At 43.7% G+C, this 15,711-nt stretch overlaps 1 protein-coding gene across 8 annotated transcripts in view; it reads right to left on the reverse strand.

Moving 5' to 3' along the window:
* Positions 1-234: 234 nt before the first annotated feature.
* The window catches only part of PDZD2 (PDZ domain containing 2), a 462,407-nt gene continuing 446,930 nt past the window's right edge, over positions 235-15,711 (reverse strand). For all 8 annotated transcript variants that reach the window (XM_017526821.2, XM_017526825.2, XM_017526824.2 and 5 more), the window contains 4 exons: positions 13,209-13,310; positions 11,627-11,897; positions 9,119-9,253; positions 235-3,097 (listed from right to left, as the gene is read on the reverse strand). In XM_017526821.2, coding sequence (XP_017382310.1) covers positions 2,931-3,097; positions 9,119-9,253; positions 11,627-11,897; positions 13,209-13,310 — 675 coding nt within the window. In that variant the 3' untranslated portion in view covers positions 235-2,930. The remainder of the gene's footprint in view (positions 3,098-9,118; positions 9,254-11,626; positions 11,898-13,208; positions 13,311-15,711) is intronic.

Below are 15,711 nucleotides of genomic sequence, written 5' to 3' on the forward strand. Positions count from 1 at the left end.
CTCCAGCCTGGGTGGCAGAGCGAGACTCCCTCTCAAAACAGTAAAGAGTAGGACGTTCAATTGTAAGATTTTGAGGTGGAAAAGTTTTAGATTGTGTTAAGATTGTGAGTGTGGCATGGAAAAGGACGGCTAATTTGAGTTCTAGTGCCTTTGTACCCCTGACTCATTTAGGTGACAATGCACATTTCTTATCTCGATAATACTCTATAATGGCCAAAATAGAAAAAAAAAAAATCAAGTAGTAAGTAGAGTGTTTATTTTTTTAAAATTACTTTAAAAAGTTGTTTACAGAGATGTGGATTTATATAACTTGGCGACAACATGTTTTAAATGTACAGGCTATTTCATATTATTGCACATACTCTTTAATATATAAGGCATTTTACTTTACATAAATAAAGGATAATGTATAATATCATACAAAATTATGGTGCCAATTAAGTCAACCATCAAATTCAATGAGATGTGTGTGGGAAGATGGAAATGAAACCCAACCTACTTTAATCTTCATGGTATATTCTTGCAACTACGATTTACTTGTTATAACACATATTTACCCTCATAGCTTATTGTGAATGACTGACCAGTTAAAAAAAAAAACAATGACAGTTTTAGTAGGACAATACCATTAGTGTTCACTTTAGGAAGTGTGGGAATTAATTAGGCTAATTAGAAATACTAGTCATGCCTTGAACACTGAAGACAAATAAATAGCTTTCTATCTTAGGGTCAAAGACAGTTTAGCTTTTGCTTCTTCCCTTAAATTTCAACTGCTGGCCGGGGAAACCTTCTGGCAAGATGTAATACAGTGACTGATGACTTTAGCATAGTGTATGTATGTAATAAGCCAGAGGTCGGCCCGTGTACTCCAGAGATGAGGATTAAGGACTCAGAAGGAGGCCATTCCATTCGCTCCACATTGCGCAAGAAGTTCCTGTTTGTTCACATAGGGCTGTGCATTTCTTATTATTAGGCACAGCTATAAGAGTGGAGACGAAAAGCAGTTTTCGGTGTTGACTTGAAATAGTCTTAAGGCAAGAAAGCAGAAACCACAAAACTGACCCCAGAGACTTAAAAAACAATCAAGCATGCACCTTGCACTGACTTCCTACAGTATCCTACCTGTAACTGTAGTGAAAAGTAGAAGTTAAATCAATCAGACCGTTCTAACTAACTCCGGTACTATATTTTCCTTTGTATTGCCGGTTGATGAGAAATCTGGACTGAGACAAGCCAGATATTTCACTCATCTGAAGGACCTCTCCAGGCCAACTTCAAAGATGTTTAGTGGGATTAGTCACTCAGAAAAATGTTACAAAGCTGAAAGCTAAAGCCCCTCCATGAATCTGGGGTCATAGCCATAGACCCAGACTGCAAGTTATTTAAAGAAGTATCTCCAACATAAAATTTTCGTGTCATGCATACAGGTATGGCAAATGCATTCTCCACTCATATTCTCAGTACTCAATGGGTTGCTTTGTGCCGCTGAAGATCTGGCTTGTAACTACATAGTTCTGCCCCCTTACCTTGACTCACCCTGTTTCTCCATGTTGTTCCTCCTCTTGATGACCTGATGAGGGTTTGGAATTTAAGAAAATAAGGTACAGTATGAGAGGAGAAGAGCCAACTCTGACAACGAACAGAACATCAAATGAGAATAGCTACTGGGGAGCAGCTCCTGCCGCCAGAGGAGGAGTGGCCAGGGTGAGTTTCATGAGCAGCGTGAGTCATAAGTCTTCTGCAGGATAATATTTTTTGGCAAAAGGAGGACATTGCAAAACAGGAAAATGAAAACAGCAAAAGCTTAAGTCACTGCAGTTGCCATTATACTAGGTCAAGAAAAGAGATCCAATACTTAGAATTTCCTAAACATGTTGGGAAAGAGAAGAACCAGTCTCCTCAAAGGATTCCATTAAGCTCCCCTATTTGGATTGTAAATATAATGCCTATGTTTATAAAGCCAAGGACACTTAGAAAGATACTTGATTTCTAAAAATTTAGTTTAAATTTGTGGTTGGAGTGCATCAAATACAGAAATGGAAACCCAGTGACTGTGGTATTTTTGCCTGCTCTTGTACTGACCAGTCTTGAATTCAAGAACTTAACCAAGACAGGTTCAAAAATTACTTATAAGGTGCTTTCAGATGCTGACCTTTCTGCTGCCTCTAAGCAGTGAAGCTCATGGCTATTTAATACAGTTTATCAGAAGTGCTATTCTGTAAAACAGCCTTATGGCTTACACTTTTAGAGATAGATAGAAAATGATCAATATTTCATGGTGATCAGTAACCTATTGACTTGAACTCTGCATACGTACGTTATACATTACACTCTCTAAAAAATACTCTATTTTGCTTTTTCGTTTTTGAATAATTCCTGAGCTCAGCCTAACAGGTCATAATTCATTTTTTTTGTTTTAAGTCTCTTTCTCTTTTCAGGGTAACATATACAGACCTGCAGCTCCTCCTTCCATTGAATGTGCCTAAAAGCATTCTGTCATTTACTTACAAAATCATATAAAATGATAGTCCTCTTAGGTGTGACATTTGTGTCCCCCTCAGACTCTTAGTTACCTAATCACCAGGATTGGGTATGTTGGGAAGGAAGGAATCAAAGGTCTAGCTAAGTATTTCAAATAAAGAAGGGTATGTCACATCTCGTATCCCCATCAGTAAACATAATGGTAGGGGACAGGCACTGGAACAAAGGGTCCCTCCTGGCCTGGGTGATCCAGGTAGAAGGCTTCTGGAGTTCATGTCATTGCTGCTGCACATATAGAAAGTCAGGCTTCATGTGTTGTAAGCACAAGCTTGCAGATTTTTATAGTTCTTGTCTATACCAGCGTTGGCCATTTCAAGAACCTGTAGTTTAAAGAAGTCACTCTGATTTGCTAAAGAAAAAAAAACTGAGAAAAAGGTTCTTGTTAAAATTCATGAAGAATTCCTATGCTTTCTAATTAATAACTGCACAGGTCCTTCTGGGACAGACTTCATAATATTCCAGGCATCGAAGTGCATGAGCCCGACCAGAGGTTTTCCATTAATAGCAAGAATTTCATCTCCAGCCTCTATCATTCCAGCTTGTTCAGCTGCACCACCTGTGAGAATAAACACAGAATAATGGCTTGACAGTTTCACAGTATTCAAAAATCCTAAGTAAACTTAATGAGAAAAATCTCTAAATATATTATTGTTGAATAGAGAAGTGTTTCTTAGAACACAAAAAAAATCCATAAAAGTAAAACTGGTCTACATAAAACAATTCAACTCTAGCTCTTCCCCCCACAAACATAAGCAAGATAAAAATAAGCAACCGAGAAAGGGAAGATATTTTCAATGTATTTAATCAACAAATTTTTAATATCCAGACTAAAAAACTGCAAGTCAACAACACAAAGTTGGGCAAAGGAAATCAACAGCTAAAATCCAAACAGCCAGTAAACACAGAAAAAGAGGCTCAACTTTTTTTGTTTTTTTGAGGAGACAGTGTCTCACTCTGTCACCCAGGCTGGAGTGGAGTGGTTCCGTCTCAGCTCACTGCAGCCTCCGCCTTGCTGGGTTCAAGTGATCCTCTCACCTCAGCCTCCAGAGTAGCTGTGACCACGGGCACACACCACCATACCTGGCTACTTTTTAATATTTTTGGTAGAGATGGAGTCTCATTATGTTGCCCAGGCTGTCAGCTTCTAATTGTTAACAGATTTTGGCTGATACATGCAAGTTCTGAGAATCAGTGATTGCTTACGTGCTCATCAGTGACCCTGGAGACTACTTACAGAGCTCAGCATCTTCACATTATACCTTTGTGTAGCTTTGTATGAGCTTTGAAAAAATGCAAGTGGAAGCCCTCCATTTATGTTCTCACACATAAACTTCTAAACAATGACACTGAAGAAGAAAGGTACACCAGCTACAGAGGCATCGTGGGGAAAAATCAGCATTGAAAGAAAAATTCCCAAGTGTGAAAATAAAAATTATCTCAGAAATTTTGATTAGACCTCAAAAGACTGAGCAGATGTATTGATTTCGTCCCTTTTTTTTTTTTTTTTTTTTTTTTTTGAGATGGAGTATTGCACTGGCTCCCAGACTGGAGTGCAGTGGCATGATCTTGGCTCACTGCAACATTCGCCTCCCCGGCTCAAGCGATTCTCCTGCCTCAGCCTCCCCAGTAGCTGGGTCTACAGGTGATTGCCACCACACCAGACTAATTATTATTATTTTGTATTTTTAGTAGAGATGGAGTTTCACTCTGTTAACCAGGATGGTCTCCATCTCCTGACCTCAGGTGATCTGCCTGCCATGGCCTCCCACAGTGCTGGGATTATAAGCGTGAGCCATTGCGCCTGGCCAATTTCATCCTAAATTACTGAAAATCACTGTTGAAATCAAGTATTATGTGATAAAATTAAAATACAGCTTGGAAGAAATCCAACCCACCCAAGGACAAAAATATTTTCCGTGGTTAATGATAGAGACAGACATAGTAGAAGAGAGATCTCACCAATATCAGCCCTGTAGTGGGCCCCAGGAGAATGATTTGGTCCCGGTCACTGCTTTTCTTGAGATATGTTATTGGAAGGACCAAAGAATCAGTTATACTTGTGTTAATATATGTACCCACTGCCCTGTTCTGGCATATTAACTAAAGGCCCCAAGCAGGTTAGGCGAAACAAATGAATTTTGAGTGTTCACGTGGGCCTCAGGGCATGGGGGGGTTCCAGCCAACCAGAATAGTGTGACACACACCAAGGGAGCAATGGGACTAGGTTTTGGTCTCAAATCTGTAACTTTAGGCAAGCTACAAATCTCACTAAACTTCAATTTTCTCATCTGCAAAATGATGATGATATCGGTCTTGTTATCTTACTAGGCTGTTAGAAGGACTGAAAGAGATGAAGTAGGGGAACCCCCCCTAGGACAGGGATCCTCAACCCCTGGGCCACAGACTGGTAGCAGGCGGGCTGCATAGCAGTGGGTGAGGGAGTGAAGCTTCCTCTGTATTTACAGCCTGTCTCCATCGCTCACATTACCACCTGAGCTCTGCCACCTGTCAGATCAGCAGCGGCATTAGATTCTCACAAGAGCATGAACCCTATTGTGAGCTGCGCATGTGAGGAATGTAGGTTGCATTTTCCTTATGAGAATCTAATGCCTGATGATCTGTCACTGTCTCCTGCCACCCCCAGGTGGGATGTCTAGTTGCAGGAAAACAAGTTCAGGACCCCCACGGATTCTACATGATGGTGATTTGTATAATTATTTCATTATATATTAGAATGTAATAATAAAGTACACAAATGTGATGCACCAGAATCATCCTAAAACTGTCCCCCACCTGACCCCTCAATGTGGAAAAATTGTCTTCCACAAAACCAGTCCCTGGTGCCAAAAAGGTTGGGGACTGCTCCTTTAGGAAACATTCAGTGTTGTACAAAGCAAACGTTTGCCAGCGTTTGGACTTTTTACACAAGAGAGAAATAAATTCTCTCATTTAAACCACTGTTATTTTGGATTTCCTATTACATGAGGCCAAACTAAATCTTAACGGAGAATTGGTGTCACACAGTGCAGAATCTGCATTTGGCTTTTTTTCATTCAACACTGTTTTTGAGCTGGTCCCAGTTCTTATATATATATATATATGAGAGAGAGATGTATTTTTTCAACTGCTATTTAGCTTTCCTTTTTATGAATATATTTTATTCAGCTGCAGATAGAAATTTAAATTGTTTCTTCGCTTCCATTTTCATAAGCACTGCTAAAATTTTCCTTAGAGATTAGCCAGTATATACTTGCATAAGAAAAAAAATGAGTGCTTTCCTTTCTCCACATCCTTGCCAACACATCATAGTATGAGATTTTTATTTTTGGCCAACTTGATAGATTAAAAGAATGATTTCTAATATATTATTTTGAGACAGAGTCTTGCTCTGTCAGCTAGAGTATAGTGGCTTGATCTCGGCTCACTGCAGCCTCCACCTCCTGGGTTCAAGTGATTCTCCTGCCTCAGCCTCCCAAGTGGCTGGGATTACAGGTATGTGACACCAAGCCTGGCTAATTTTTGTACTTTTAGTAGAGACGAGGTTTACCATGTTGGTCATGTTGGTCTCAAACTCCTGACCTCATGACCCGCCTGCCTCGGCCTCCCAAAGTGCTGGGATTACAGGTGTGATCACCTCACCCAGCATATTTATACTTTTCATTTGATACACGTAAGTTTGAGCATCTTCCTGTGTTTCTTGGCCACCTAGGTTTTCACTTCTGTCAATTTTCTATTGTTTTCTTTACCCAAATTTTCTTTTGTATTTTTCTTACTGAATTATATAGTTCTTTACATATTCCGCTTTTTTTTTTTTTTTTTTTGAGACAAAATCTCCCTCTGTCACTCAGGCTGGAGTGCTGTGGCACAATCGTGGCTCATGGCAGCCTCGACGTCCTGGCTCAAGCGATTCTCCCACCTCAGCCTACTGAGTAGCTGGGACTATAGGGTGCGTGCCACAACGCCTGGGTAATTTCTGTATTTTTTTGTAGAGATGGAGTCTTGCCATGGGGCCCAGACTGGTCTTGAACTCCTGGGCTCAAGTGATCTGCCCACCTTGGTCCCCAAAGTGCTGGGACTATAGGTATGAGTCACAGTGCCCTGCCTATTCTGGATATCAACCTTTTGTTGATTAAATATACTGCAAATATCTTCTAATCACTTATTTTTATATTTGCTTATACATTTTGCCATATAACAGATATTTTATACATATATATTTTTAGACATAAGTCTCCTTCTGGGTTCGAGCTATTCTCCTGCCTCAGCCTCCTGAGTAGCTGGGATTACAGGCATGCGCCACAATGCGCAGCTAATTTTTACATTTTTACTAGAAACAGGTTTCACCATGTTGGCTAGGCTGGTCTTGAACTTCTGACCTCAGGTGATCTGCCCACCTCAGCCTCCCAAAATACTGGCATGAAATCCATGATTCATGAGTCACCGCGCCTGGCTGTGTGTATTTTTTTGAGATGGAGTCTCACTCTGTCACCAGGCTGGAGTGCAGGGGCATGATCTCAGCTCAATGCAACCTCTGACTCCCTGGTTCAAGCTATTCTCCTGCCTCAGCGTCCTGAGTAGCTAGGATTATAGGCATGTGCCACCACACCCGGCTAATTTTTGTATTTTTAATAGAGCCAGGATTTCACCATGTTGGCCGGGACAGTCTCAATCTTGACCTTGTGATTTGCCTGGCTAACAAGGCTTGGGTTTTTTTTTTTTTTTTTTTAAATAAATTCAGACTGTTGAGTTTTTCAGTCTGCATAGTCTTGCCACTTTTTCACTTCTGGAAAAGTCTTAGTCAGGACTTCTTCAAATATTTCCTCTCATCCTATTTTTTCCTTCTGGAACGCTCTCAATTACCTTTTTGTAATCATCTCTTTATTTCCCTACACTACATTTTTTAATGGTTTCTTCTGTTCTGTGTTTACAAATTGTCTTCACATGGATTTAGTCTCCTTTTTACTATTCATTAATTTAAAAATATATTTAACTCCATTTTCACTAATGAGGGGATGTGTGCATAAGAGGTAGGGTCTTGCTCTGCTGTTCAGGGTGGTACTGAACTCCTGGGGCTCAAGCAGTCCAAGGAGCTGAGACTGTAGGCATGCATTACCACGCCCAGCTTGCTTTTTTTTTTTTTTAAACATATCTGCTTGCTCCTTCTGAATACCCTCTTGGTCTTGTTTGATGGGTAACATTCCTGCCTCCATCGTGAATGGGCCATCCTGTTTGTTAGGTCTGGTGGCAGTGGATGTTGCCCTGTACCCCTTAGTCTAAGAGCCATCTCTTGCAAGGGCTCTTACAGTCGAGTTGCCATGTGCTTGCCTGAGCCTGGTTCTCCTCCTGCTGCTGTTCTAACTTGAACAGTCAATTTGATGAGTCTGAGGTTTTCTCTTTACCCTGCCCTGGTACTATTGGTTCACATATCACACATAACAGAGACCTGACTCCAGATGTTTGCCTGTCTTCTGCTTGCCCCAGGGGCGGGGAGCAGCAGAAGTCCCGGCTGCCACTCAAGTAAAGCAGACCTGTAGTGATCACAGTTCACTGGCAAAAGAGCGAGTCCCAGGCTACCGTGGGTGCTCAGCCCCTGCTCCTGGGTGGGCATGAAGCCCCAGCCTCCAGCGCAGAGTTCTTTCTCATCCTCTGCTTCCTCTGCACCCCAAGGATGCAGCCTGCTGACCAGAGAGGCTTCATTTCCACTTTTGATCCATAAAGTTGTTTTTTTTTTTTTTTCCTATTAACACATGTCAAGAGTGGAGAGAGGCTTTGGGATTCCTATGCAATTGCAGAAATGTCTCAAGGTCATTAACTAACTAGATAGTCATTTAAAGAAACAACAATCCTTAGCCAAGAATTAGCCTTGTTACTTGCTGACTTACTTTGTCACATTCTGTAACTTTAAATGGTTTCTGATCTACTTGCAAGTATAATTACATATATTGTCCATACAATTATACTTTTTAATATTAGTACAATCATATGAGTTGTTAATCTAAGATTTTGAAAAACTGCCCAAGACCATAAAACGAATTATACAAGTTGACAGAGAGATGTGTATTTACTAACCATGTCAATAATACCTCCCATCTTGCTTTTTTTCCCACAAAGACTATGCTTGGACTATGTTACTTTCTTGCAGTCTAGCATTTACAAGTTTAGTATTTTAAGTCAATGAGATCTTGGCCATTATTCAGTACTCCTAACTGGGAAGTCTAATGGTGTTACTTAGTGTGGTGTGTTCACATGAGAGAGAGGGACCCAGAGAGGCTCTGGCGCCAGACTGCCTGCGCTGTAGCCTGGTTCCCACTTACAACTGTGTGACCTACGTGGCTCGGTTTCCCCTTTTGTAAAATGCGGATAATGATGGCACCCACCCAATAGGGTTGCCATGTGGATGGCATGAGTTGATACGTGTCAATACAGAATAAACCTTATATGTCACAAAGCATTAAAAACAGTTCAGACTTTTAAAAACAAATTTGATTTCTAAATGGAAGGCATGGATTTTTTCACTGAGACATCCATGGAAACATGACAGGTGATAAAAGGCTGACTGGGTTTTCTAGGATGTTACCTTTGTACACTCTTTTAATGACCAAGGGCCCGTCTCCCATCACAGACGATTTTCCTGCATCCAGACTCAGTCCCAGCCCAGCTGAGGTCTTCAGCACTTCCACACATACGGCATCATGTACAGCCACGCTTCTCCCTGCAGCAGCAGCCATGTGTCAAGACAAAAATGACAGGTTGTTCATCATGCCACCTGTCCCAGTCCCCCTGGAGGCATTGCCTCGAGCCCCATGTACTCCTGGCACCCTCGAGTCCCATCTACCTTGAGGTGCTTCTAACAGCATTTGAGCCCAGTAGCACTGCTGGCCTCCCGGCTTTGGAGCTGCCCTCCTGGCTGTGTTACTGCTGTGCTTGCATCCTTTGTTCTGTGTGTTTTCTGCAAGTACTGGCAAAGGCTTTTATACCCAAGCAGAAATCCCCAGAAGGCAAAGTGTTCTTGTTAAGCCTCCACACTGGCAATGCACTTGTCGGTGAGGACTGAAGTCACACCTGGGGACTCCAAATTTGATTTTCTGCCAACCCTGGCAGCAGAACATCACTCTCTGGTACAAATGCCTAGCCTCATGTGAGGCTGTTAGAATGGACCCCAAGCCGCCAGGAACCCTGAGCTTCCTGCCTCCCTGGCTCCTGCCACTCCTGCTCCTGCAAAGGGAAACCCTGCCTCAGGCTATGGCTGTCTTCACAGACACACTGGCTCCATTGGCATCTTGCTGCATGGTGGGGAGATGCGTTTCCATGGTGATGCCTGCTGTGTGTGCTGGTTGGGGGAAGGTGGGCTGGGTTTGAATCAGGATTGTAAACTTGCTTGTACTTCCCTCCCTCGCCTGCCATATCAGCCAAGGACATCAGAGCTGACTGCAAAGGCACACTTAGTTGACTGGGATGCAGAGGAAGGACCACATGCGTTCACTAGGGCTGAGGCCAAGCTAGCATTGTCTTCTTTGGACATAAAAACCAGTCCATTGTTGTGGTTTAAAGACAGCCACTCCACAGGGTCTGAAGGACACTGACTAATGCTGGGAGCAGCATGCTTTTTCAACAGGAAGACGGTCTACTGCAGTGGCTTGACTCTGGCTGCATACTGGAGTCACCTGGGATCGTGAAAAGGTGCATGGCTCCCACCGCTCAGCATTTCTGATTTAATTGAGCTGGGGAATTTCCTGGGCATCAAGGCTTTGAAAGCACTCCAGCGTGTCTACTGTGCAGCCTACTGCACCAGGCCCCTAGTTGGACGCTGTCACTGTATGGTGAGGAATAACTGCTAGGCCCAGGTAGACCTGGCTTAGGAAGACTGAAGAAGAGGAATCTGAGCGAGGTGAAGCCTCCAGGTGCTCAGCATTTCATAGCTCTGCAGGGTCTGCTTTGAGGCCAGAGGCCCTGAAGTTGCTGCAGAAATACTGAGTGACTATAAATGACAGGAGGACCATCCAGTTCTGAGTTCAGGAGGCTTCAAAACTGGCAGCTGTGAGGATGAAGTGCCAAGTGGTTTCCTTTGACAGTTTACTAGGATGCCACTGAAAATCCACCAAGCAGTCGAGACAGTTCCAGGGGAAAGGCAAGCATGATAAGGTCTGATGACCAAGGTGTTTCCCTGTAGTGGGGACAGCATCAGCCCTCTGGAAGAGGGAAAGTGAAATGACACAGACTGGGGCATGACTGCGGACGCATCTGGACAAGAAGCGTTCCTCATCTGTTCCATGAAATCGGAGCCATTTTCAGCAAGGACTATAAACAGCTCAGGCCACAAGGAAGCCAAGCTGTAGAAAGGAATCCAGTAACCCCCGACTTTATCAGAGAGAGATGTGGAGAAAGAACAAAAGGCCCTTCCCTAAAGGCAATGCCTGACCCATACGCTCTGCTTTGCCCTCTCGATTAAAAAGACATTACCCCTGAACGCCAAAGAGAACGGTACTCCACATGTCTGCGGTACTTAACAGGGCATTAAACGGCCCGCACCGGAGAAACAGACGCTGCACGTGATTCTGAGGCTCTGAGTCTGGATGGTACATAGAAAATGTGTTTCCAAACCTCTTCCAGTAAGCTCTTGTTGACTGAGACTGCAGTGTCTGGTTTCAGACACAAAATACTCTTGCCCCTTCATTTCCTTCTGTTCTTCTAAACCAGGAAAGAATACAACCTTGCTGTTTCCCAAGGATAAATCTTGGTTCTGGAACTTCTCCCTCAACACTGATTCATTCCCCCATCACAATAGTTTCCTGCTTTTCTTACCAGTCCTAACAAGAGGGTGTGAATAGGAAACAGATTCTGTCTTAGGACCCTTAGGGAAACTGCTAAGTAGTCGTTTGAAATCTTCCACAGTCTAGCTTGAACTACTGGGGGATTTTTCTAATTTATAACGCTGCTTTTGCAAGAGGCATCCAAACACATTAGACTTCGTTACATTTAATTTTTCGAGTCTAGAATTTAGCCGTTATTTTCCTTCACGTTCAAGCAGAACCTCCTCTTTCCGCAGTAGCTCACACCCTGTGGGTTGTTGAAATGATTATCTTACCAACACCAGGCTCCAGGGGGATGGTCTTTCTGGACAGTAAACCCTTCCCGTTGGCTGTGGGAGGCTCCTGCCGGGCAGAGGGCCTGGGCTGATCCGTCCCTTTCTTGATGACCACGAGGGCATCTTTGTGCAGCTGAGCCTGGTGCAGAAGCTTCAGGACATTCCCATGGGCCAAGCCAGCCAATGAGGCGCCGTTGACTGACAGAAGGAAATCCCCTTGGTTCATAGTCCCTTCCTGAGAAGCTGCCCCCTGAGAAAACACCCTGTGGACCTAGGACAAGGAAAGGAAAAGGGAACAAAAGCCAGATCCACTTATGATTTCCAGTAAAATTGAGAAAGTAACTAATTGCATATCTGTAGTAAAGGAACTTCTTTTTTTTTTTTGAGATAGAGTCTCACTCTGTCACCCAGGCTGGAGTGCAGTGGTACAATCTCAGCTCACTGCAACCTCCGCCTCCCAGGTTCAAGTGATTCTCCTGCCTCAGCCTCCCAAGTAGCGGGGGTTGCAGTCACGTGCCACCACCCCCAGCTGATTTTTGTATTGTTAGTAGAGATGGAGTTTCACCATGTGCCAGGCTGGTCTCGAACTCCTGACCTCAAGTGATCTGCCGGCCTCGGCCTCCCAAGGTGCTGGGATTACAGGCGTGAGCCACTGCGCCCAGCCTTGTAGTAAAGGAACTTTCTAGGGACAAGTTTTCTAAATCATACACACACCTGCTTTATTAAAAAAAATTCAACGTGGGGGATGGATCACAAATATCAATGCCAGTGACTGCACACATTTTTTTTTAAACTCAACTTCTCATTAGTGTCTGACATGTGTCTGGCATCCAGGAGGCAATGGGAATATGAAGATGAACGAGGCCTGGGCTCATGCAGTGAAGGTGACCCTCTAGATGGTCGCGGAGGCTTTTGAATGATGAGTGACTGTTTTTGAGAAAGGAATAACTGTATAAGCAAACACAAGTTTGGCCAGTTGATTCTAATTTTTTTTACTGCTTAAAATATTTAGGGAAATGACAAGGATATAGCAAATTGTGTTTCTAGATATTGGAAACGGCCTATATATCGTGTCAGCTCTGTGTTAAAATGCTTGTTGGCCGGGTGCAGTGGCTCATGCCTGTAATCCCAGCACTTTGGGAGGCTGAGGCAGGTGAATCAGCTGAGGTCAGGAGTTCAAGACCAGCCTGACCAACATGGCGAAAACCCATCTCTACTAAAAATACAAAAATTAGCTGGGCATGGGGGCACATGCTTGTAATCCCAGCTACTCGGGAGGTTGAGGCAGGAGAATTGCTTGAACCTGGGAAGCGTAGGTTGCAGTAAGCCGGTATCATGCCATTGCATTCCAGCCCGGGCAACAAGAGCAAAACTCTGTCTCAAAAAAAAAAAAAAAAAAAAAGCCTGTCTTTGTGAACGAAAACCTTACGTGCTACGTCTCTCACCTTTCCCTTTTTATGTTGGTGGCAGGGAATGAAACCCAGCAATCTGTGAACCTGCTGATTGGAATTTGCGCCCTGATCACATTCTGAGGCTGCTTAAGGAGGGATTTTCCTGAGAGCCTCGTGACTTTGTCACTTACCGTGATTGATTTTGGCTCCACATCTGTCCCTCCTGCCACACTGAATCCCAGACCTGAGCCTTCTTTTTTATTCAAGACTATGAAGCAAACATCTTCTTTATTCTAGTGAAAACAAACAAAAATTATCCTTTGAGCTGGAGCTGCATAAAATTAATGAGAGAAACAAAAACATATCTCCTTGTGCCAAGAGTAAGGAAGCTCTGATGTAAATCCTCTTGGAAGCAGTTTTCACGGTGGACACTTAAGACTCTTCGGCTCTCAGCCAGGTGTGGTGGCTGATGCCTGTAATCCCAACACTCTGGGAAGCCAAGGTGGGCAGATCTCTTGAGCCCAGGAGTTGGAGACCAACCTGGGGAATGTGGCAAAACCCTGTCTCTATCAAAAATACAAAAATTCCAGGTGTGGTGGTGCACACCTGTAGTCCCAGCTACTCAGGAGGCTGAGGTGGGATGATCACCTGAGCCTGGGAGGTCACAGCTGCAGTGAGCCATGATCACGCCACTGCACTTCAGCCTGGGCAACAGAGTGAGTGAAACCTTGTCTCAAAAAAAAAAAAAAAAAAAAAAGGTTCTTCAGCCCTCACAGCCCTGTCTTGCCCATCATGCAGCATCCCGTCTAGATGGTACTTAAATGGCAAATTCTGAGGGCCCACCTTGTAGCTGTAGAGCAGTGGGGAAGGTAGACAGGAACCAGGATGAGGGCAGGGGACAACTGAGAATTCCCGAGTCTTCAAGCCATTTGAGGCACTAGACTCTGTCTTCCCAAATATGATCATAGCACAGAATTTGATCATGATGGGAATCCTTTATTTTTTACTCTACAATTCTTTACGTCTACAATTTAGCAAAGCCAGTCCCAGCAACAGCAGAAAGATAAGCGTCAGTGCAAAAAGGCGGGATGAGAGCACATGGAGGCCATGTTTTCTACATCGCCCTCCCCATGTTCAGGTCATTGGATTTCAGGTGCAATTAATTAACTGACATCATAAAATAGAAAGTAGAGCTGGGTGCAGTGGCTCACACCTGTAATCCCAGCACTTTGAGAGGCAGAGGTGGTCAGGAGTTGGAGACCAGCCTGGCCAAGGTGGCAAAACCCTGTCTCTACTAAAAAATACAAAAATTAGCTGGGCGTGGTAGTCGGTGCCTGTAATACCAGCTACCGGGGAGGCGGAGGCAGGAGAATCACTGCACTCTAGCCTGGGTGACAGAGTAAGACTCTGTCTCAAAAAAAAAAAAGAAAAAGAAAAAAGGTTAAAACTAATTGTCAACCCATATTGAGATTAGAATTTTCTGTTGCCCAGGCTAGAGTCCAGTGGCGTGATCTCGACTCAGTGCAACCTCCGCCTCCCAGGTTCAAGTGATTCTCCTGCCTCAGCCTCCACAGTAGCTAGGATTACAGGCACCCGCCATCACGCCTGGCTAATTTTCGTATTGTTTTAATAGAGATGGGATTTCACCATGTTGGCCAAGCTGGTCTCCAACTCCTGACCTCAGGTGATCCCCCTACCTTGACCTCTCAAAGTGCTGGGATTACAGGCGTGAGCCACCACACCTGGCTAGAATATTCTTAATAGTGCCCTAGGGTTAAGTAATAAAGACTGTCTAATGTTTTAAGCGTCAATCAAACAATATCTTGGAATAAAGGATTTTCAAATAAAAAATTAACTGGGCTAATTGTTCTGAATTTTGACTTCCATTCACCTACACCCTAGATATGATTTGGTAACATTATAAAGATCTGCACTGCTGGTGTCACATGAAGTGATCTATAATCCATCACTTCCAGGAATCCGTAAACCAGCAATAGAAAAAAAATCAGTAATAATTCTTAAGCATTGATTTGATGAGAGAAAATGAAAATGTTGACAGAGAAACCACTTCTGTAACGTGCTGGCGAGGGACACAAGGTTAAACAGCATTTACTCCCAGTAGTACGTGACAGGGACTAATTCTAAACATTTTATACCTCTCTAAAGAAGTTCATTCAGGCCAGGCATGGGGGAATCACACCTGTAATCCATGTACTTTGGGAAACTGAGGCAGGTGGATCACTTCAGCCTCAGGAGCTTGAGACCCCTCTGGCCAACATGGTGAAACCCCATCTCTACTAAAAATACAAAAATTAGCTGGGCATGGTGGCGGGCACCTGTAATCCCAGCTACTTGGGAGGCTGAGGTCTGAGAATTGCTGGAACCTGGCAGGCAGAGGTTGCTGTGAGTGGAGATCACGCCACTGCACTCCAGCCTGGGTGATGGAGTGAGACTGTGTCTTTAAAAAACCCCAAAGTTCATTCAAACCAAAACCTAGAATGACCTGCAGAAAACTTTTGGGGGAGTTGGGAGGTTGACTTCAGGGGCACCTTCAACCATGTATGTGCTCACACATGGATGGACAGGGAGAAAGATGCTAAGCTTTCCAAACAAAAATGGGAATACGGGGCCCAGTACATGGTCTTTGTCCAGCTTCTGGGAGGTAACGCTGATGCTGAAAATAGAAACACTTCT

This window comes from Cebus imitator, unplaced genomic scaffold, assembly GCF_001604975.1.
Source record: "Cebus imitator isolate Cc_AM_T3 unplaced genomic scaffold, Cebus_imitator-1.0 Scaffold44, whole genome shotgun sequence".
In the NCBI taxonomy this organism is placed as follows: Eukaryota; Metazoa; Chordata; class Mammalia; order Primates; family Cebidae; genus Cebus; species Cebus imitator.